This window comes from Chanodichthys erythropterus, chromosome 11 (assembly GCF_024489055.1).
Source record: "Chanodichthys erythropterus isolate Z2021 chromosome 11, ASM2448905v1, whole genome shotgun sequence".
Taxonomy (NCBI): domain Eukaryota; kingdom Metazoa; phylum Chordata; class Actinopteri; order Cypriniformes; family Xenocyprididae; genus Chanodichthys; species Chanodichthys erythropterus.
The window spans coordinates 19,094,927-19,119,301 of NC_090231.1; the positions used below are offsets into that span (position 1 = coordinate 19,094,927).

Sequence of the window (24,375 nt, forward strand, 5' to 3'; positions counted from 1 at the left end):
TTTGCTGTGTGATAGATCTTATGTCAGAATTTTTTTTTGTTTTTATTAGCCAATATATGTTTTATTCCCTGATCTTGTTGGTTCAGAACTTATAGCCATTATACTAGTTGTCCTTGAGTTTATTTGTTTTATTAGTTTAGGCTATTTGTAAGGTACAGATCAGCTTAGAATAGATAGAAGGCGTTGAACAGCAATGATTTATACTGTTTTGTGTCAATAAAGAAAGGGAGATGATTTAATTATAGATTGCAACAGTCATGTTTTGAAAGTATAAAAAAAATCCCATTCTTAAAAAAAAAGTATGTATTTGACATATTCCAGGAGCTAAACCCTACCCATAATCCTGAAGAGAAAAATCCACCTATTAGAGAGTCACAAAAGCATTCAAGCATAATACTCTTAATATTTCTGCCATATAAAGAAAGGAAGAAACATGGTATGCTAATAAACATTGTAATTATGATAATCATTTATGAATTATTATTATCAATTGGCGGTCAGTGACCAAATACACTGAAAGCAATATTCACTTTTATGATTGTTGTATTTATGTAGCAAGTTATCTCTTATCCACATTTGGGATGTTTTTAGTCATGTTATTTGAAACAAAGATTTAAACCAAAATTATTTTCAAATTTGAATGGAGCATGTTTGCTAAAGGAAAAGTCTCGTCAAATGCTAGAAAGAGTTCAAGATCTATGAAAAACTCCCTCTACTGCAGCTAGATAAAATACATTTCTAATCTCAAATATTGAGAAAATACTTATTTACATTACTAAGTGGTTACTTAAAAAGGGGTTGATGGGTCAGTATTTTTTTTTTTTTCTCAGAATGGTGGATATCAATGCATGTCCCTTTTAATCATCTTTTTGTTCAACTTCATGAAGGAGAAGTGAGCTTGTGTTTGTTAAGATGTCAACTGGTAATCTATTGACAGATTATATTATTAGGTAAAGTGACTATAAATGATAGTCTTCTTAGTTAAATTTTTGTTAGTTTTTTAGGGAGGATGCCAGACACTCCTTGTCCTTGAGAGGATGCCAGTGACCTCTGACCGTTGCTGAATGTGATGACTACAAACACATCCGCTCTTAGTGTTTCAGTGCACTGATCCATGTCCTCCTGATCTGAATGGTGAGATCTAGACAGCTTTAAAACAAACATTCAAAGTTACCAGACTATTTTATTTCTTACTATATTTTGTTTTGCTGATAACTGTTCACACTTGGGTTTGTTAAAGGGGGGGTTGCATGCGATTTCACTTTTTTAACTTTAGTTAGTGTGTAATGTTGCTGCTTGAGCATAAACAGTATCTGCAAAGTTACAGCGCTGAAAGTTCAATGCACACGGAGATATTGTCTTTTAAAGTTATGGCAGTTTATTGCCTACAAAAACGGGTGGTTTGGACTACAACGAGCTTCTTCCCGGGTTGATGACATCATAAACCATTGCTATTAACATAAACACTGCCCCCGGGAACACGCAACAAAGTGGGCGAGGCCATGCAGCATAATGAAAGCGGAAGAGTTGTTTACACCGAACGCGAGCTGCGCGACACGACGCGTCAAAAGATATAGAACCCATTATAATCTGTGATATTTTCTACACTGCGGTGCTGAAGACAGATTCCTGAATCTACACGAGTTCAATGCTGAATTTACACAAAGACTTTTACTGAAAGATGAAGCAGTTCCCACTTTAAAAGCAGAAGCTGCTGTTTATCAGCCCCAAACTGTAAGTAGCCTACTTTTTATTGTTTGTCTTTTAAATGTAATGTTATAGTTCTGTTGCTATTTTTAATGCATCTAGGACGTATACAAAGAGCAACTCGTTTTTGCTAGCCAGTTAGCTAAATTCTAGTGCAACAAACACCAACAAACTTCTATGTTCATAGACAAACAGTTGTTCATGCTATAAATTAAACGCTACCTTTACAAAAATGCGACTACTCAGGCATGTATTTACTACAGGAAAGCTTTAATCAGGATAAAACTGTATATTGAAAGCTAACAAACAGCAGTGACAGCTTATCTAAACACTTTGACACAAATACTAAATGAAATACCATTCATAAACATCCTTCCAAAGCCGCGATTGCAGAGGTTCTACTTTTTCCTCTTCATCTGGGTCTGATTCGGGCTCAATTTGATACAGCAATGTAGGCGCTATTATTTACTTTCCACCTAAGCGCATAACTACGAATGGTAAGGGGCGTGGCGTTTCCGGACGCTTCAGCGAATCACGACAGACTGGGCCAGTATCCAACCTGCTGACCAATCTGAGCACATTGCGTATATCGGAGGGAGTGGCTTCATAGAAGCAGGAAGTCAAACGAGCCGTTCAGTGGAAACAGAGGTGTAGAATTAAGATAAAATATATGAAAAATACAGCATTTAAAAAAAACGAAGCATTAAGACATGTTAAACTGTGCCCCCAAAACACAATCAAGCCTAGAAAAAAAACATGTAACCCCCCCTTTAAATCAGTTCAAACCCTTGGGATGTGTGCTGTAGGGATTTAGCTTCTTACTTTAGACGCATTAATTGTTTTCCCTTATTTTGCCTCAGCTCTCTGCTTATATATTTGATTCTCTCTGCAACATTTCAAATTTTAAGGTTGATTGTGTTCTTCACTTAACCCCCCACTTTTGTCATCAAACAGCCCCTCCATCCTCTTGAGAGCACCATGTTTTTTTGTACAGTCATCTCTGTTAATTCTTGATAAATTTGTGCTGCCACAACTTTGTGTACTTTTTTAGTTTGTAAAATGTCAAGTGATTAATATCCAGAGTTATATCTTAATATTGCTCATAAGGATCCTTGATTTATATACTTTATGGAATCTCTACCATCATTAATGGCTGAGTATCATTCCACTCATCCAGGTAACTGAAACTGCCGCTACTTTCATCTCTCGCATATCTCTCTGTGAACTCGCTCTCGTTTTTCACAAATGCAACTGGCAACATCTTGCCTCTGTTATCGACTGTACTGAAAATGACCTTAGAGGACTTGAGTATTAATATTACCACATTTTGCAGCTTTTGTCTTGTTGCTTGGCTGTTTTGCACACTGTAATGGACTATTTTTTTTTTTCTAACATACAGTAATGATTATGAAATTATTTAAACTTGAAATCTTTATTTCATTTCCTCATGTTTATTTATTTGGTGAGTAGCCATGTAATAAGCAGAATAATGTGCAGTCAGCTGGTCATTATCACATAATTAATGCAGACAACGTGATCAGAACCCCTACACAAAGCAAATCTTTTACAAATTGTTTATTTCTCACTGACTTGAGTTAATCAATGTGCTCTGAGTTTCATTCCTGGAGTTATTCATGGTGACTTCACTGCATCACTGACTTTGGGAAGGTTTGATCATGGCTAATTATTCAGTCTGGCAGGGCTAAATTTATACTTGTTGCACGGCCCCTGAAATTTCTGTTTTTTCCTGATGAATGTCTTGTCCTCATTAGAAGTAGTGGGAGGTAAGTAAGCAAGACCTGATTTATGTCTAATTCCCGGACACACTACAGGTTTCGTCACTCATTTGCCACCCAGTATTATAAACAAAGGGGTGAGAGCCTTTTCCACAGGTCATTCAGAAACTGTGTCTGGACACGGCTGCTCTTTTTCAGACTTCTGTTTCACTCTTAATGGTATCTAAAACCTTTTTTCATACTCATTGCTGTGTTTGTGACTGTTAGCTTAACAGTGAGAACAGCAAGTCCATCAATAACTTTCTCCAGAGATTTATTTCAAACAGCAACACTCACTGGCTTAAATTTAGCTCACAGTCATCCGGCTACTTCTGGGTTCTTGGATTACAATATATTGGCTTAATGGTAACAAAAATAGCCAACACTTATTCAGGATCAGCTCACGACCAAAAACAAAAGCCTGAAAATGCTTGCACATGTATATGTTTGCAAGGTTTCAGACAGATAGATGAAGATCAGGATAAAGTTCAAATGCAGAGTTTAATAATAAAAATCCAACATGCAAATAACAAGGTATTAACAGCACAAATGCTAATGCAAACGAGACTGGACAAACACTGAGTGAAGGTGAGGAACTTAAATACACATGGTGATGAACTGAATGACGGACAGCTGTGATTAAGATTGGTGTCCATGGAAACTGATGAGTGGCAGGAAACTCAAACAAAAGGAATATGTGACTAATGAAAACAAACTAAAAGTCCATGAAAACTGAAACCAATGGCAAGTTTATACTACAGGATTTTAAGTCCGATTTGCAAGTTAACGTGTTATGTGACAATCATGACGCGTCTCTTGTGTGAAAGGGTTCATTTAATTTTAATACAATTTAATTCAAAATTTAATCTAATTTCTTCCCAATGTCCATTTTCAAGTAAAGTCATTGGGTGATAGTTGTCGTCAGCTTGTGTAGTGTGTAACTCCCTGTTGCGGATCATTTACGTAGTGTCACATGTGTACACCACAATGACCACAGCAAGTCATGTAGTCTGAACAGCATAGCGATCTGCTGACGTTTAAAGTCCTGTAGTGTAAACTTGGCATAACTGAACATAAATGTGACATTATGCCCCCTCTGAAAAGGCACGACCTTGTGCCGCAAGGAGGTGGTGAAGGGATGGTGACAGGCGGACAACGACTAAAACCCAACGGCGATGGTGGAGAGTGCCTGATGCAACTGACCCAGACCTTGGCAGTGACAACAGTCCACGGTGGAGTCGATGGAGGGAAGAGCCTAGATGTTGCTATAGTCGACAACATCAGGGGACGACCGACGGAGAAGGAGCCGATGAACCCCAGGGCGCAGATGGAGAGCCGATGGTACTGAGCAACATCACAGGCACTAGAGACCTAGGCGAAGCCGCAGCGACAAGCATCTGTGACAGAGCCAGAGTGCCCGAGGACTGAGGCGGAGCCGGCCAAGGGTCTCTGGTGGAGCTAAGGGTGGTAAGACACAAGGCAGAACAGAAAGGTTGACGGGCCGAAGTGGAGCACAGGGATTAGAGGCCAGAGGCAAAGGATCCTCTCACTCGGGCAAGGCTGGTGGTTGCATAACCTGAGGCTTAACGTCACAGCAAGGCATTTCCAGGGAAGATAAAGGACTGCAAGCATCCAGTAGAGGCGGGCTGAGCTTTGCAGTGAAGGTGATAGAGGTAAGTTTGACGTGATCAATAACGGCAATTCCAATTCCCAACAGGTCAACAAAACCTTGTCTTGAAACAGCGATGATTCAAAACAGACAGATAATACCGGGTCGGAGGCAGTAACTCTGTGTCCAAATCCAACAGCCAGTCCTCGTTGTCCAATTCCACCAGAATTCCCTCTGTCACTGATGGTCAGACCCGCTCACACCCCTGGTCAAACTCACTCTGGGGCTTCGGGGTGATGATTGGTGCTGTCCCTTCCTCTTCGGGCTCTGGCTTACTCATCTCTGTCTGCGGTGGGCTCTAGCGAATTCTCCAAGGTTGAGGGTAGTGGTGGGCTCGGCTCAGGGTTTAGCTGTGTCCTGGATCTGTGACAGACGCTCTCCAGACACCTGATGTTGGCCTCCCTCCAGTCAAGTCCTGAGGTGTCTGGGAAATCTACATGGTAGTGGTAGTTGGCCCCGATACAGAACAGCAATTTGAGGGTCTCATTGTCGTAGGGGCAGGTGACAGCAAGATGGCAGAATTCTTCTGTGTAACTGAAAAAAAAAAAAAAAAAAAACCTTTTGGCCGATCACAATGAATTTTGCTGCTTAATCCATTACTTGGTCCAGTCTTCTGTTAGCAAGGTTGCAGACAGACAGATGAAGATCAGGAAAAAGTTCATATGCAGAGTTTTTAATAATCCAACAGACAAATAATAGAAGGTAGTACTAACACAAACAAGACTGTACAAACACTGAGTGAAGGTGAGGAACTTAAATACACATGGTGATGATCTAAATGACGAACAGCTGTGATGAAGATTAGTGTCCATGGAAAATGATGAGTGGTGGGAAACTCAAACAAAGGAACATATGACTAATGAAAACAAACTAAAAGTCCATGAAAACTGAAACTAGCTGAACATAAGTGTGACAGTATCCATTTTTGATTATAAATACTTTTTTTAGGAACTGATATGTTTGGGAAATAAATTAAATTGAAAGATGTTATTTCCCTAAAATTATTTTAGTAACCAGTTGCCATTGACTTTGATTGTAGATATTTTTGTCCAAATAATAAAAGTCAGTAAGAACCAAAACTGTTTTGTTACCAACATTCTTCAAAATCATAAAGGTTTTTTTTTTTGATTAGTTAAATTCTAGTCCATTTTCATTAGATTGTTTGGAGGAAGTCCACTTAATTCCATCTAAGGCTAACATTCCTACAGAGGTCTTGTATGTTATGACAAAACAAGCAGATTTAACCCATTAGTGTGATTAAGATACAGCCAAATACTCTGACTGACATGCTACCAGAGAAACATCTTGTACAAACATACTGACACTGTAATGGTAATTGTGGACATGATCTTGTGTTGAGTCAGAGCACAGCTGTGTTTAAAGCTGTGTTTTATAAAAAATACTCTGAAGCGGTTTATTCACCCCTATCTCCTCAGGTCCCCTTCCCTTCCTGTATGTCAAACTACTGTGCTCCTCAAGGACTCCACAAAAGCAAATGTGGTGGAATAACTGAGCTTGCATTTATTTGTCCTAGAGGGCTATCAGTAAATTTCTGCACAAAGGGGCCTGATATAGTGATAGAATCAGGGAGGGGAACATTATAGTTTATCATGACAACTCTTGGGATTGTTTGCACTGCCATGCTGCTGTGAGCATTTTAGCCATGACGCTGCTGTGCAAATAGCACGCATGAAATTATCCGTAGCAGTTCTAGACAGGTGGAGCTGGGGGAGGTGGAGGGTTGTGCCATATAGTAAACGATGTAGAAGCTAACAGATTACAAGGATCCATCAGCTTGCACCATCTAGAGTTTCATGACAAAACTAGATATTTATCCATCACAAATGAAACATGAATTGAAGTCATAGTTTGCACATCGATGCAAACCAATAGTCTCTTGAGTACTTTGAATGTCACTGAGAAGAGGCACTATGTTTGTATGACTTCAAGGGAAATTCCCTCTTAAAGGATTAGTCCACTTTTAAATAAAATTTTCCTGATAAATTACTCAACCCCATGTCATCCAAGATGTTCATGTCTTTCTTTCTTCAGTCAAAATGAAATTAAGGTTTTTGATGAAAACATTCCAGGATTATTCTCCTTATAGTGGACTTCAATGGCCTCCAGACAGTTGAAGGTCAAAATTACAGTTTCAGTGCAGCTGAAAAAATAGTTTCATCGGTCATTTTCGGAAAAAATACAGCTATGTATGCTTTATAAACACAAACTGGCGCCGCGTTCATTCCATAAGTTGAATAGGGAAGGCGTAGGACATACAGTGTAAGCGTTTTGAAGAATGCGGAAAGTGGAGGCATGTGCAAGGCAATAATTTGTATTTATAAAGCATATACAGTTGTATTTTTTTTAGAAAATGACTTATCATTTCACTAGATAAGACCCTTATTCCTCGTCTGGTATTGTTTAAAGACCTTTGAAGCTGAACTGAAACTGTAATTTTGACCTTCAACCGTTTGGAGGCCATTGAAGTCCACTATAAGGGGAATAATCCTGGAATGTTTTCATCAAAAACTTTCTTTTCGACTGAAGAAAGAAAGACATTAACATCTTGGATGACATAGGGTTGAGTAAATTATCAGGAAAATTTTATTTGAAAGTGGACTAATCCTTTAAAGGGATAGTTCACCCAAAAATGAAAATTCTGTAGTATTTTTTTTTCCAACTATGGTAGTCAATGGTGGGCGAGATCTGCTTTGTTACAAATATTCTTCCAAATATATTCCTTTGTGTTCAGCAAAACAAAGAAATATATACAGGTTTGGAACAACTTGAGGGTGAGTAAATGATGACAGAATTTTCATTTTTGGGTGAAATATCCCTTTAAGGATCTTTAGTAATTGTAAGTACATTTGATAGTGTTCTATTTTTAATTAAATTAGTTTATACTTGCCACTTGCCTCCTCACAATGTTTTTTTTTTTTTTTTGTCATGGTGTTTGTGCACATTTCTTGCTGAGATGGGGAAAAAACTCACACATCTGCTGCCCTCTGGGCTTTCACACTGTGAGATTATTCCAGCTACTAAGCAGCTGTTCTATATTTTAACCTTTAGCTGATGATCCTCTGAGATTTCATTCCAAATCACTCAGCTATTTACATCTTGACGAGCAGAGCCTCATATGAAATACCTCCTGGGTCAAAATAGTTGACGTGCTTGTTAATTTTCCTATTAAACTCAATTTAAGTCAGAACATTGTTTGAGGTAAGTGCTCTCTGAGCTAAAAGATGTCATGTAACTATCTGTCAACACATAATTAGTGGTTTTCTTTTCCTCTCTAGTAGGAATGAAGCATTTCTTACTGTTGTCCCTTGTTGTAAAGCTTAAATATTGTACATGTTAAGGGACATTTTAGGGACTGGTAGAGATAACACCTGCATATATATAATATTGGTTACCTGTCAAACATTCACATCTGGCATAAACCATATAGAGCCATCATAAGTGAAGTGTACAGGAGAGAGTGACTCCTCCAGAGACCTGTTATCATCTCTGAAACTCTCAAACATTTGTGCTATCTGGCTCACAAGGCCTATCCCAAAACAGCCCTCACCATGCAGTCATTCCACTCTCACATACCTAGTAACTGCACACAGGGAATGGATTCATTTGCACTGTGGGATACATCACAACTGCCACTAATAAACAGCATGCGAGTTGAAGGCTAGTCAAGTTGCCAGGGCAACTATTAAATTTTGCACTTGCTAAATGCAGAAGAGTTGTGTGTAGATATCTTCATCGAGAAAGAATGCGTAAACCAGCTGCTGTTTGTATATAATGCATAGCAATCATGTATATGTTTGCATGTGATGCTTGTTTATGGAGTGATATATGTGTTTAGATGCTTCTTATGTGGACTTTTACACTTAGTAACCCCCTGAAAGTGAGCTTTGGGTTGAGGGGCTGTATAGGAAGAGAGTTTTTAGATTTTTAATAAAATATCACACATGCAGATAATCAAACTTCTGCTAATTTTCAGACCAACAACACAGCTGTAAGTGTGATTGTTTTTTATACAACAATTCCATAAAGACAAAATATGCTTAATTATTTATTTTGATCCACCATTGAAAATAGTTCCAGAATAATCAAAATTAAATGTTGCACGTCCCTGAGCAGCACAGTAGTTGTTTCCTTTATGAATTAATGTTTTAACAATGGGTTGAATTAATTAAGTTGAGTCCAAAGTCTGTCAAAAAAGTATATAGTTTGAATGTGTGTATTATGAATGAAATCTGGATGTAAATTACATCCCCGTATATTGTTATGTGACTTAAATGTGTCCAAAATCACATAGCCTACAGTAAATTAGGTACTACAATTGGCTTGAAACTTACTTTGCAACCATTAAAAAAGTAAATTCTAATATAAATGTACTTCATCTGCCATGTTGTCATTCACAACTCTTTTCCCATGGTAAAGTGTCCATCGAATGTGCACTTCAGAATCTCGTCGGAAGTAGTAGGTCATCCAGGTACATTTTGTTGAATGCTTTGTATACGGACATACTATATTGGTGTACTGTTTTTGAAAAAGTAATTACTAAGCAACTGTTAAAAAAGCATGTTTTATTATGAATGTCTGTAGTATTAATGTAATCCAGAAGTACTACATTCGTTATGTTGTCATTAGCTGGGTTTCCATCCAAACATGTAGCAAATGTTTTCAAAGTGCACAAAATAAATCAAATGTGAAAGGTGCGTTTCTTGTCACCTACATCTTGGATTCCCTGTGGGTAAGCAAATAAACATCCAATTTTCATTTTTGGGTGAACTAACTCTTTTTCGCACAAGTCAAAAACCGCCTCAAGTTGAATGTAAAAACTTTTTTGCGAATTAAGGGATTTTTTTCAGAAATTTGGAATTTCCATCACTCGTTTCTGATGCGATACTTCAAAATGTGCAGAAAAATGGTGATGGAAACCTAGCTACTGTCATGTGACCTACCAGCAGTTGTGACTGTTCACTGCCATTCACAAATCATCTCACGTGGTCTCTTGGGATAGTAAATTGTCCATTGGATACACACTTGAGAATTTCTTCAGAATATGAAGTAGTATTAAGGTTATTGTGCTGGAGTAGTTTACTGGAGTAGTTTCCTCTCCCTCCAGTTGAAGGCGATGTATTTGTGAAGAGTGTTATGTTTAACCTTTACTAAGTATGCTGACAGCAGAATCCACTTCTGATGTGATCTACATTCATCCTTCTTTGTTGTCTTACAAAAAGCATTGCTTTTATGTTTAATATGAGTCTTGAAGACAATATTCGTGAAAATTTATGTTAAACAAGATTATATTTGATAGTTTTAGTTTTGATGAATGTTAGCCAGACTTTGCATAGATACATGTGAACATACATTAGAATACAGTCTCCATGCGGTTTATTCATTTCTTTTGTAGTATCACTCTGTCGGTAATTGAAGGATACGTCAATAAAAGGACATAACACCTGTCAATTGTCGAGGAGTTTATCTAGCTGCATAGCTGTGTCTGAGTCTAACAGTGAGGGCAGATCAGTTATGCCTACTGTTTTATGAATACTGTGAATTAGGATATAGCCTACTACTCTTTTCACGTTCTGTTTTTCGCTTACAGTAGTGAAGTATGCATATTCAGATTCAGCCACAGTCACTTGTTTCATTCCCAAATGAATTAGTGTTTTCAACAAATTGGTTGAATAAATGATTCAATGACTCCTAAAGACCTACTGATGTAAAGATGTAACGTGCAGAAAGAATATTTGAACCCCACTCATACACGTTTAAGCCGGGTGTGTCTCATACGTTCTGAAAAGTGAAGCCACGGGCTCTTTGATCGCCCCCTGGAGGCTGGATGCAGTACAGGTCATAAACCCCGCCCTCTCAATGCAGTCGAATGAGACTGAATGAGACTTCAGTGAAAACTTAAAAATAAATTCTGCTTCAAATAAAACTTTCTGAAAGATGGTTTTGGTCATTTAAGGTAGTTGTTATCACACTGATATATATTCAATTGTTCGTTTTTGTGATGATTTAGATTTTAGCTAGCAATTTGATGCTATAAAAACGGGGCGTGTCGTCATGATTCGAAGTTGATTGACAGCTTGTCTGAGGACTGTCGGAGCTTCGAGGATATATTGATTTTATCTACTGAATTTGCTGTTTCAAAAATATTATTGCTCTAGAAACAGAATAGCCTATTATTTTATAGGTAGACTTTTAAATTGTGTATAATTTTTATAGTCTATTTAAAATACATGAATGATGACGCAGTCGTCTGGGCGGAAGTTTGATATCGCGACTCCGCCTCCGGCTCAACTGACGATTCCTTCTGCGCATGCCCAGGCTCCAAACCTTTTTTTTTTTGACGTATTACGTAACGTGTCAGCGCCCATTCATCAGCCCATTTTGGCTTCAGTTCAATACAATGGAAGGAAGCGGCGTCGCGGCGTCCATCTTTTTTTAAAGTCTATGGTTTAAGCACTTCAGAAAGAGATGACATGAGAAAAAGATGTTGATGCACTGTATGGAGGATTCTGTTGGCAAAATCACACAAGCTGAGTACAGCTGTCAGTGTCAGGTTTAAAGGGATTATAGTCATAGACATGTTGATTCTCTGCCTGTTAGTCACACAGGCATGGAACTGTGGAACATTGTCATTCCCAGTTTTTATTTAGTTTTTTATCACCTGTATTATGGTTACTAAAGATTGTTGTGGTCATTCTGACAACCAGTTGGTTGTTGGTGGGGTTTTATATTTTTAACCTGAAGGAATAAACAATGAAATAAACACAAGTGAAGGTCAACAAACCAGAAGATGTGTTGTGGTTTGTTCCAGGACCGTCGCTAGCGGAGCAAAAGGTGGTGACAATTCTAAGTGGCCCCCAGCTTTATGGGGGGCAATTTTAACCGAGGGGAACACCCCAGGAATGCGATTTCAATGGGACCTACAGCAACAACCTGCAACGGTGCCCTGGATGCCCCAGCTACGGTCCTGGTTTATTCACTGCAGCATCTGCTACCATTAAAGACACCAGTGGGACTGTTAGCAGCTTGTCTAGGCATTCGTTCAATATTGCTACACATTCCATTTTCAAGAAACATATGTGTTTAAGCAACCACACAAACTTTCATCATATTAGTGAATGACTATGTTTGACTGTTTAAGTCTGTATACAATGCATGGTTTATCCATTTGAAATGCTGACTGGGAATCTCCTTACCTATATAGAGATTAAGTGGTTATGAATCAGAGGTTGACTATGTTCATTGAGGAGCATAAAGATGTGGTACACTTGCTAAAGAAAATTCTCTGCAAGCTGAAACTTGTCATTTGAGGCTCTGGGGCACTTTGACAATCATCATGCTCTGGTGAAATGCTTAGTAGAGTTGGCATTGCTTTCTCTTCTTCTTCTTCTTCTTCTTCTTCTTCTTCTTCTTCTTCTTTTTTTTAATCAAAGGGCCCAGAGACAAGAGATATAACAACGCCTGGTCTGTGGTTTGTATGTGATGATCCATGGCATTTGATAGGAGTTATTTTAGGGACTGTTTCCATGGTCATGATTGGAGTCTGCAGGAGAGCTCAATATAACTACAGCTACTTGTTGAGCAGTGGTCTGTTATTGTTGTGGTATTTCTACACATCTTCAGTGACTATAAAATACAGTAACAAATCAATATTTTCCAAGAAATCTGATGTCTGAAACCTCTGAGCATCTTTGAGTTGAATTGCATTCAATAAACCCGGTGTAGGCTATTTTTACTTTGTCATATTTTGGTAATTTCCAATAATTTGTATCATGCCTGTTACACAACCCAAAAGTCAAAGAGGCTAATGCTATACATTACAAGAGGAATGTTTCAAACAATCTTTCAAAATGATTTAGAATATGTAACTACAATTTATGTTTTCACATAGGCCTAATAAAGAAACAAACTCAGACAAACAGAAATGTATGCTGCCAAGTGATATCCTTCCATTAACCGACAGTATATCGATTTAATAGGATATAAATACTTGTTTAACTTAGTTACATAGATCAAATGCACCCTTTAAACGTGTTTTGTTTTAAAAGCCTCTAAGTTGACGTTCATCCAACTGTGCCAAAAGACAGTTTGGCTTTCTCAAAACGAGCCTCAACAGATTGAGCTCGAAATTACCTATAGAAAATCCATTTAAAAAGTTAATCCCTAATTCATACTCTGAAGTAAGCACATACTTCAACTCATTTGAACTTTCTGTAAGGGTCACAATACAAGGACAATTTGGTATAAATGCACTAAGTCCAGCTACAGGAGCATTTACAATCTGGATTGGGCAACATTCCGTTTAAGAGGGGCGTGTTTACTAGTTTTTCATCGGAATGTAGGCACACTGGGCTGAGCTTCAGGTGGACGCGGCGGCACGCAATGCTGCGCTCGGATCATGAGCTCACATTCACATCAGTACAAACTCAGACTTAGTTCATTTACAAACGCTGGATCCTCACAGTGGCGGATTGTTGGACGGGTAACTCACTGTTATGCTTGTTGCATGTCTACGTGTTCTCAAATGATTTTTACTCTCACAGAAGATGCTCTGTTGCCTATAACGAAACTTTGTACTGTAAAATATTTCATTATGATGGTTTTATCCATTTAACATGGCACAATCATTTCTGAGTTTCAACTTGATTTTCTTTATCAACCATAAATGTGCAATTATTTTATTTAAAGGTTGTCACTTTGATTTTACTGATAAAATAGACAGCATTTAAACTTGATTTAACGATAATGCAGAAGAAGAAAATTATATCCCCGTTGAGTTATGAATGTAATAACTCATATAACGTTTGTGCAAATATCAAATTAGGACAAACGCAATATTTTCTCTTCTCAGATGGTATAGCGACGGAAGGTGTCAATCTGAAAGTGAATGTGAAATCTACCGGAGGATCATGACCGAAGCGCCGTTATTTTCGCTCAAGGATGTTGTGTGTGACTGAGAGGCTCAGGTAGAGTTCACAGAAACCCACCTGAAGATCTGAAGTCTGACCTTCTGATTGCGAGGTCTGGACACTGATATGAAACTGAAAGCGATTCAGAGGTTTTCTCTATGAAACAGCACCTTGCAATCCTGGAGACGTGAGAATATAACCTTAAATAATGCAAATAAGCTGAGACGCTGTGAAGCAGCCTCTATTTTTCAAGTAGGCTATTCATTTGTGTTCGGGATTATGTAGGATTCTGTAAACGGCTCATCCTTTTTGGGTTCTGCGTTTGAGAAAAATTCAGGAGAAGAAGCCTACCCAGCAGAGGAAACGCTTGTGAAGCATGGATGCAATTATGTTTCCCGACTTTTTTGATGATGAAAACGATTGGGATCACACACCTCGTGGTCTTTACTTCATCAGATGAGCCCAGTTTCAGATATCAAGAGGTTTTTAAGTTGTGACACCTGACGAAGACCTAAAATGCAGAAGTCAAACAACAGGTATGTGGATCGTCACATGGTCCTCTACTGTGTATGGAAACATGTACTTTATATTATTTTAAGAACATTTCATCATATCAGATGTCTTCATTTTTTAGTTACCCAGTGCTGTTTTATTTGTTGTAGCCTAATTACCAAGCCAAAGTTAGTGAATTAACTTTGCAAAATGTTTGTTCCACATGATCAGTTTAACTGGAAAATCACTATATTGAATTATTTTGAATGTTTTATAATATGTTCAACTATTAGCTTTTCAGCACTACTGGTAATATATCTGCAACATAAATCAAAAAAACATCATTATGAGCTTTTGTATTGGTGGCTGGATGTAGTTTTAGGTTATTTGTCTTGTTAGCAGAATTCTTGATTGTGGAGAAAAAAAAAAAAACCCTCGAGTAATATGGTCTGTTCCTGCTTCCAGGAAACAGCTGTTTAATTTAATCTTTAAGAGGAGAACAGTTTACTGTTCACGTAAACTTGAGGTGCTTCGGCATGACCCATAAACAGATTTACGACTCCAGTTATGTTCAGATTTAGCACTTTTGTGGTTTGTCTGCCAGAAACCTAATGGTTGCAGAGACCCACCTTTCATGTGGCTTCATATGGTTTAACTGTGATGTACATATGTTTAGCAACCATTATTGATGTGAAATCATATTGCTTTTATCACGTGGGTCATTGAAGGCTCAGGTTTATGTTCTTACCTTCAGGGTACAACAGCAGTCAAAACCATCTAAATGAACATCATTATTGCCTTTTTAAGTATAGACCCATTGACCCTTGACCTTGACAATAAACTAAGATCTAATATGATGGACTGTTGAGTGCCGTTTGTGCTATTGTGAATTTTGGTAATTATGATGCATTACTTCAGTCTGTATCTCGTTTTCATCTAATTTATGCACAGTGTCTATGATTAGGAATGGACTTGTAATCAAAGGAAGGTGTATTTCACCATATTGTTTTTCTGAAACAGTTCTTCATAGGAGTGTATTGTTTATAATTGACCAGTGCCCACTCTAGGTTGCCATCAAAATAAACCTTAAATCCCTTTAGGAATAGCCTATTGTTTGTACACAAATCTGTGCTGGAGAAAGGAATATTGTGGGATGTTTACATCATTTTCCCCCTGTAAACTTCTCATATTTCAAATTCATAGTCATTACAACAATGCAAAGAAGACAGGCTTCAGCAAAGCTGTAAAGAGTTTCTGAGAAGCTGCTCCTTTGACGAGTCAATCGTTGTGTGGTCTCTTAGTATTCTGACCTCATTGGTGGGAGTCAGACTCATCCTCTAAAAAATGCACATAAACATGTTTTCTCAGTGGCAGTGATTTCTCAATGTATAGGACACACTGTCACTGTTTGTTGTCATTAAGTCTTTGATGTAGCACAACAACACTTACGCAGTGAGCCCTGACGTCTCTGTCTGGACTCCATTTTAAAGTCAAATGTGGTGGTTTGTAAGTGGATTTTGTGATTGATTTACATGATTTATTTTCTCTGTCTCTAGGAAGCTGTCTCTGTGCCAGGCTCTCACCCTCATAACATTACTGCTGTCTCCAGGTTGCCTCTCATCTTTGTCTGTAAGATGGTCCCTGTCCCTTTATTCCTTCAGTTTATAGACCGTTTGCAAAAGTAATCTTAATGTTTTAGTCCTGTCATTCAGTTAAACTACATTTTTAAGGACCACCTTGAACAGTCAGTTGGATATGCTTGAATAGGCAAGGTTGTCTGCCAAGGTTTTGCTCACTTTAACTAGAGTGTTGTCTTTCTTGTTGATTGCCAAGAGCAGCGCTTAATCAGAGCAATCCGGGCAGGCTCACCCAGGGGGATTCAGAGACTGGGATGCCACCCTGTATTGTTTCCAAATTGCTGTTTACACACAATGCAGTAATGCACAGTTAAGAAAATACTAAAAACTACAAAATTAAAACATTACGTTTACCCACCCTCATGTAATTGCAAACCCATAGGAGTCTTTGAAACACATTTTTTTATGAAACCTGAGAGATTTCTCTACCCATTGAAAGTTCATGTCACCGAATGTTTGCAGTTTCAGAAATTTAAAAAAGACATGATATAACATCAAGCAAGCATGTTTGATCTTCCGATGGCCATATTTGATGTGCTCTATCTGTGCGCATTGATCAATGTTTATATATGAATAATAGCCTAATTTAAACCTGTTCATCATATAATGTGGTTACATCTCTTCAGAAGACTTATCCAAAATTAAATACTTCCCTACTGTATAGTATGCGAAATACAGTACGCCAACAGATAAGTATGTCCGAATACACAGTACAACCCGAATTCCGTAAATTTTGGGACGTTTTTTTAAATTTGAATAAAATGAAAACTAAAAGACTTTCATGAGCCAATATTTTATTCACAATAGAACATAGATAACATAACAAATGTTTAAACAGAGAAATTTTACACTTTTATCCACTAAATGAGCTAATTTCAAATTTGATGTCTGCTACAGGTCTCAAAAAAATTGGCACAGGGGGCAACAAATGGCTGATAAAGCAAGATATTTTGAAAAGATTCAGCCTGGAGAACATCTAGCAACTAAGATAATTGATATCAGGTCTGTAACATGATTAGCTATAAAATGGATGTCTTAAAGAGGCAGAGTCTCTCAGAAGTAAAGATGGGCAGAGCTGTGAAAGAGTGCGTAAAAAGATTGTGGAATACTTTAAAAACAATGTACCTCAACGTCAAATTGCAAAGGCTTTGCAAATCTCATCATCTACAGTGCATAACATCATCAAAATATTCAGAGAAACTGAGAAATCTCTGTTCCACCTCTGTGGTTCTATGGTCAGATGGGTCCAAATCACAGAGATTGGGACCAAATTCCAACACCAAAACTCCAGAAACTCATAACCTCGATGCCCAGACGTCTTCAAACTGTTTTGAAAAGAAGAGATACTATACCATGGTAAACATGGTCCCCCGTCCCAAATATTTTGAGACCTGTCAAATTTGAAATGAGCTCATTTTGTGCATAAAATTGTAAAATTTCTCAATTTAAACATTTGTTGTTTTATTTATATGTACTATTGTGAATAAAATATTGGCTCATGTGATTTGGAAGTCTTTTAGTTTTCATTTGATTCAAATTTAAAAAAAATATTTCCGGAATTTGGGTCGTATTCAAAAAGCAGTGGGCGAAAAGTCTCTGAATGACCTACTACTTCCGTCGAGATTCTGAAATGCACATTTGATGGACACTTTACTATCCCATGAGGTCACGGGAGAGGATTTATGAATGGAGGTGAAGCGAAGCAACTGACTCTGGTAGGTCACATGATAATGACAACATGGCGGAAGTAGTACATCTGGATTACGTTCATACTACACACCTTCATACTATACAGAATATACTTTTTTAATGGTCGCAAAGTAAGTTCAAATTCAAATGTAGTACCTACTCAGACAGAACGTGATTTTGGACGCACCGTTGGATTAAACTTTTACAATGTTTTGGACTTTTTGAAGTATCAAAATTTTGGTGGAATGGACTTTCAAGAGGGACAGAAATCATTAAAATTTCTTGTTCAAAAGATGAACAAAAGTCTTATGGGTTTGCAATTGATGACAGAATTTTAATTTGGGGGGGGGGGTTAACCTTTTAAGTTTAACTGGTAACTGACCTGTTTGCACGTGCTACTCTGCCTTTGGTACCTTCTGGACCTCACCCAGACATTTCTCCAGTTCCCCTCCCAAAGTACAAGATCCAAGCTAGGTCATGTCCACCAGTCATTATCATCCTCATTCCACTGGAATGACTTTCACCATCTGTATTAAAAACACAAACGACAGAAAGCCAACAAGCTCATTTCAGAATTTCATTTCCAAACAAAATCTCTTTCCAAGAAACATACTTCAAAGTCAATATGTCTTTTTTAAAATCTTGCCTTTGGGGGGAAGCTGTTGTTCTAAAGGTGAAAGGTCGATTTAATTAATCCGCCTTGCCCACAGGCCCCATGACAGACTGTCATCAACACTAATTTGAGTCTTTGCTACAGTAATGAGGGCAGTTCCAGGTCATTCTGGTATTGAAGATGATGGACGTCGGTCATAAAGCACTATTGTGTCTGTGTGTGTGCAGTCATCTGTCATTTTAACCCTCACAGATAGACATCCTGTCTCATTATTAGACTTCTATTCACCACAGGTCTCTAGACTAAATAAGGTCAGGAGATTCTGACCATATTCAATGATCTACTGCCATGATACCCTAGTCCAGGCAAACTAAGCAAAATCTTCTTTATTTTTTTAATATTTTCAATGAAAGGGTTAATCCTTAGGAACCGGTACAAAGCTCTGCACCAAAAATCAGTCATATGTGTGCCAGTAAAACATCCCTTTAGGGATCAAACATTGGAATGCAAGTTCAATGCTCTGTTTGTAATGCGAAGTCATTTCATTTTGTTGCAACGTGTTTACACACCTCATGTGACTCTTGCTGTTGCTTAAATTAGATTTACGTGATACCATGGATGAATATTATTTTAGGAAGACAAAACAGCTGCTGTGCGTGAGGTTGTTTAACATGATAGAAGCAGAAAAGCATGCTCTCCACACCTACATTACATTTACAAGTATACACACACACCTTCAAGGGACGGTAAGGCCTTAGGCAACCTGTGGAAGCTCCTCACTCTTCACGGGCTGTTACTGCCTGTTTGTCTCGGATCAAAGCCAGCAGCGGATCTAAGAATGACAGAGTAATGTTATCCTTGAGGGCGATTAGTGGTGGTCTGATAGGAATACCGCTTGTGTAATGGAGGCTGTGTGCAATAGAGCTAATGTGGCGTCCTCAGTCGCGCACCTGGGGAACACTCAAACACTTCCACAAATGTCAAGTGCAGTCTAGCATGGCCGATGAGCAGGAAATGTTTTGGTGGCCTCTTATATCATGTGTCCTGAGCACTAGTGTGCAATAATTTCGGCTGTAAGCACAGGATACCTTTTAGTGCTTAAAGTGTCATGAAACCCCCTGTTTTTTTCACTGGTCATCCTCTCCTCAGATTTGAAAAAGACTCGGGAGTGTAGAGGGTGGGAAGAGGGAAGAAAACAACCAATAAAACACAGAACTGCAACACACTCATTATAAAGACAAATGAAAATTAAAATGTGAGCAGAGGAAGAAAAACAAACAACAGAGTTGGGGTTACCTTGATGTAGGTCTATTTTTAAAATATATCCATATGGCAAACTCCCAACAATTTTATCATTAGAGACTACTAATAACGATCATGAACGAATCAAATACACAAGCACTACAGTGTCTGAACATCAGTTTAAAGGTGCTACAGAGGATGTTTGGTTTTATACATTTTTGCATTATTACTTGAAACTGTCTTTACTAACTGATAAAAGACTACACTCTAAAAAATGCTGGGTTAAAAACAACCCAAGTTGGGTTGAAAATGGACAAACCCAGCGATTGGGTTGTTGTTTTTAACCCAGCGGTTGGGTTAAATGTTTGCCCAACCTGCTTGGTAGTTTTATTTAAACCAACTATTGTTTAAAAATTGCTATATGGCTAGCTTAAAATGAACCCAAAATAGTTGGGAAATTAAAAACCAGATGCAATTAGAGGCAACAATAATAGACAAAGGTGAATGTTTATTAATAAGCTTTAATATTTTACTAATCTAAATTTAATAGTTTAATAGTTTATTAATATAAATGTATTAATAAGCAATTTAATAAATGTTTATAATAATTATTCATTGAACATTAATAAATGTTCATTTCCAACATACTTTGGGTTAATTTTAATTAATCAATACAGCAATTTTTAAACAATAGTTGAGTTAAATAAAACTACCCAGCAGGTTGGGTAAACATTTAACCCAACCGCTGGGTTAAAACAACCCAATTGCTGGGTTTGTCCATTTTCAACCCAACTTGGGTTGTTTTTAACCCAGCATTTTTTAGAGTGTATTTATTAGGTGCACTGAAAGGAATAATATTAATATACATCATCTGTGCATGAGGTAGGGCCTTAAAAACGATTGGCGTATACGATTGGCCCTCTGGCTTGTCAATCACTGCCATGATGTTCCTTGTGAGAGACGTGCGCGATTATGTAACAACTGCAGATTATGAGTTACCTGCGGTGAGTCCGACATAATAAATCCACTAACACGACACAGCGAATGCCGGTGGTAAACACTCGTGTTCCAATACTCGTGCACGGTTTTGGGAGGCGTTCCCTCGAAATGAACTGTGAAGGAGGGTGGTTGTTCTTACGCATGCGCTCATTTAAAAAACTCACTAACAGTCTTTGGGTTCTCAGTCGACGAAAAGATCCTCTTTAGCACCTTTAACACAGAAAGAATAAAGAATTTTTTTTTAAAGTTTCGGTATACATCAATGTCTTCTGTATATCAGAAGACATCGTGCCATCATTCATGATCAGATGTACCGCTGTATCAGTGTCCTTATTTGCGCACAAGTATAAATATGTCCATAAAAACATGAAACACACTTGCTCTGGTCCGTATGAACTATGATCCACTGCGCTGCAAGTGTTTTACTCATCGTGGCGTTCATCGCACAAACCGCTCTCATGCACGCTACGCATGTTACAGTGATATTTTCCATGTATTGGTAGTCAAACTCCAGCTCTGACCACATAGTGGGGAAAATGCAAACAACACTTCTGTGTTATACTGAGGAAACATGTCTGAACTCAAAGCTGAACAGGCAGAGGTAAACAAATAGCGCTGAAATGGTCTGTTGTGACATTTAAATTCTGTGCTGTAATGTAATGTAATGTAATCTCATGCATAGTACAGTGTAGTGATTGGATTAAAAGAGTTCATTCTCATGAATAATACGCAGAAACTGATGATGAAGACGTGTACTCTGAGCCACAGCAGCCAATCACCACTCCAAATTAACACATATACATCACTTTTCATGACATTGGTTTAAAGCGTTAGTTCACCCAAAAAATAAAATTCTGTCATTAATTACTCACCCTTGTGTCATTCAACATCCATAAGACTTTTGTTCATCTTCAGAACACAAACGAAGATCTTTTTAATGAAATCTGAGAACTTTTTTTGTCCCTCCATTGGCAGTCTATGCAACTACCACTTTGATGCTTCAAGAAGTTCATAAAGAGATCGCAAAAATAATCCATATGAATTGAGTGCAAAGTCCAAATTCCGAAATGAGTCCAAATTTTCTGAAGAAACTTGAATGCTATGAATTCAGGCTTTTATTCACATATAAACATTGATCAGCGTACATAAACAGAAGCTCAACCAAACCTGCTTGACACATGAGAACAAACCTTGTTGGTTCTTGTGGAAGCTCGGACATGCTGCGTAACACAAGAGAATGAACCTCATTGGTTCTCGCACGACAAGCAAATACGCTTGAGCTTCCGTTTACTACAACTGATGTGTGTTGATCAATGTTTATATGTAAATAAAAGCCTGTGAATCTGTTCATCATATAAAGCGCTCAAATCTCTTCAGAAAATTTGGACTAAACCACTCAATTCATATGGATTAGTTTTCCGCTCTCTTAATGAACTTTTTGAAGTGTCAAAATGGTAGCATAGCTGTTTTTGGAGGGACAGAAAGCTCTCAGATTTGATCAAAAATATCTTAATTTGTGTTCTGAAGATGAACGAATGTCTTACGGGTTTGGAACAACATGAGGGTGAGTGATTAATGGCAGAATTTTCATTTTTGGGTGAACTAACCCTGTAACTTTGCTTTTTAAACTGGAAGAACGAAATGGTTCGAACAAAAAACATTTTCCCTTTATTAATAAACATAATAAGCGCTATCTTTGTTTTCATTGCCTATACATACCTATTAACATCTAAAAAAAATTTTTAGGGTTTCATGACCATTTAACATACATCAAATGGCTTAAAAACTAAAATTTCTATACAAATAAATATACTTTACATACTGCTGTTCTAATGAATGAGCTTGCTAGAAAGACAATAGCACAAGTTAGTCGATCAAATCTGCCACCTCTGCTCTCTCTATTTGTTGTTGTTCCTTAACCTTTCATGCACTTTGTTGTTTATATATTTGCAGTCATCCAGACAAGTAGAGCTGGGAGGTGAGGGACCACAGATCCGCAGCCAAATGCATTTCATGAATGAGTGGGCCTCGTGGGGCGGTTGGTCTGTGTGTTCGCGCTCCTGTGGGGGAGGGGCCTCCGTCCGTACACGCACCTGCATCACTAGGTAAAGTATAGGCTTTGTCTATTCCATCACATCATCTTTTCTGCTGTCAGATAATGTTTATACATGTTTTCTGTGGGCAAAGAAAAAATGGTAAACTAAGAACTGGTGTACAAGAAAAGTTATGCAGAAAAACAGATAAGATAGGGTAAGATGACCTTCGGGTGAAAGAAAAAAGTTCCTTTTAAGGGTACTCCAGTTACAAACTGTTTTAGCCCTAAAGGTCTAATTTTCAAAGAAAATTCTGACAGTGAAGAATGCAAGAACACATCCTGTATGAATGGCCTTTGTGGTGTTCTGCTTGATGGTGTTCATGTGATTTGTTTAAAATATTAAATACCCTAATTTGTTGCATCTGACATCTTTGTTGTTGTTGTTTCTCTCTCTAGAAATCTGGTAGGAGGGCCATGCCCAGGAGACACCAGGCAATACAAGATTTGTAACACAAAGGTGCAGTAAATTCTTTACAGTTTGAACTGGATGTCTAAATAGAAACACATTTAAGTCCCACCTTATCCTTAGTGCATAATATCTGCATGTTTCAGTGCATAATATTTGTATTCCACTTCTGATCCCATCACCCGTTACAGATGTTAATTCCAGGTTTAAATGGGGTCATTGTTTCAGCACACACATGCATATGCTGTGTTTATCCTGAGTCTTCTAAAGCTGTTCTAATGATTTAGAGAGTGTTAATGAATCAGGGCTTTAGCAGCTTTAGACGTGCATGTTTTCTCTCCTGAGCTTTGAGTGTGTAACATCAGGAGTGTCCTGCTGACTCTATGGACTTCAGAGAACTGCAGTGTAAAGCTTTCAATGACAGACCTCTGGTCGCTGGCAGCAGTTACCACTGGACTACCTTTCATGGAGGTCAGTGAAGCATGACTCTCCTCTTTGAAGCATGTGTTGTGTTACTGTGTGGATTTCTCCTTCTGCTGCGTGCTTATACTGACTGAAACCTGATTTATACTGCTTTCAGGCTCCAACCCATGTGAGCTCAGCTGCCTGGCTATTGGACACAACTTCTATTACAACTTTGGACGGGTGCTTGATGGCACACCATGCCAGTCAGATCAGGGGACAGTCTGTGTGAATGGAAAGTGTCTGGTGAGCAGCTGGTTCTTAGGATACAGTTTCATAATAGCTAATATTCACAGAATGTACACCCTCACTGAAAATGTGCAGGTTTTGCTTTAAAGAGCTATTTCTACCTAATCTGATGACATTAAAAAATGACTTTTGTGGAGTGACACTTATAAAAAGAAGGAACAAGTTATCATTTGAATAATTCAAACATATAAAAATCTAAATATATAATATATTTTCTATTTTTTATTCCTGTTTTAAATATAGCATTAAAATAATTCAAGTTTGTGGAATTGCACACACAGACCAGTCACTGAAAACTGAGACCCACACAGCATTTGATCACTGGATTTACAGAAACCATTTCAATTTTAAAACGTGTTTTCTCAACATGGCAACACTGCAAGTCTAATCAGCTCCTGACAAACACATGAATT

General features: G+C 37.9%; 1 protein-coding gene across 2 annotated transcripts in view; it reads left to right on the top strand.

Moving 5' to 3' along the window:
- The first annotated feature begins 1,141 nt into the window (after nucleotides 1–1,141).
- The window catches only part of adamtsl5 (ADAMTS like 5), a 31,223-nt gene continuing 7,989 nt past the window's right edge, over nucleotides 1,142–24,375 (top strand). Inside the window, exons 1-7 of one of the 2 annotated variants that reach the window (XM_067401980.1) lie at nucleotides 1,142–1,734; nucleotides 14,021–14,614; nucleotides 16,127–16,199; nucleotides 22,704–22,855; nucleotides 23,242–23,302; nucleotides 23,617–23,722; nucleotides 23,832–23,959. In XM_067401980.1, the coding sequence (XP_067258081.1) occupies nucleotides 14,595–14,614; nucleotides 16,127–16,199; nucleotides 22,704–22,855; nucleotides 23,242–23,302; nucleotides 23,617–23,722; nucleotides 23,832–23,959 (540 nt within the window). In that variant the 5' untranslated portion in view covers nucleotides 1,142–1,734; nucleotides 14,021–14,594. Of the gene's footprint in view, nucleotides 1,735–13,491; nucleotides 13,652–14,020; nucleotides 14,615–16,126; nucleotides 16,200–22,703; nucleotides 22,856–23,241; nucleotides 23,303–23,616; nucleotides 23,723–23,831; nucleotides 23,960–24,375 lie in introns of those variants that run through there. The other variant, XM_067401979.1, reaches the window with a different exon arrangement.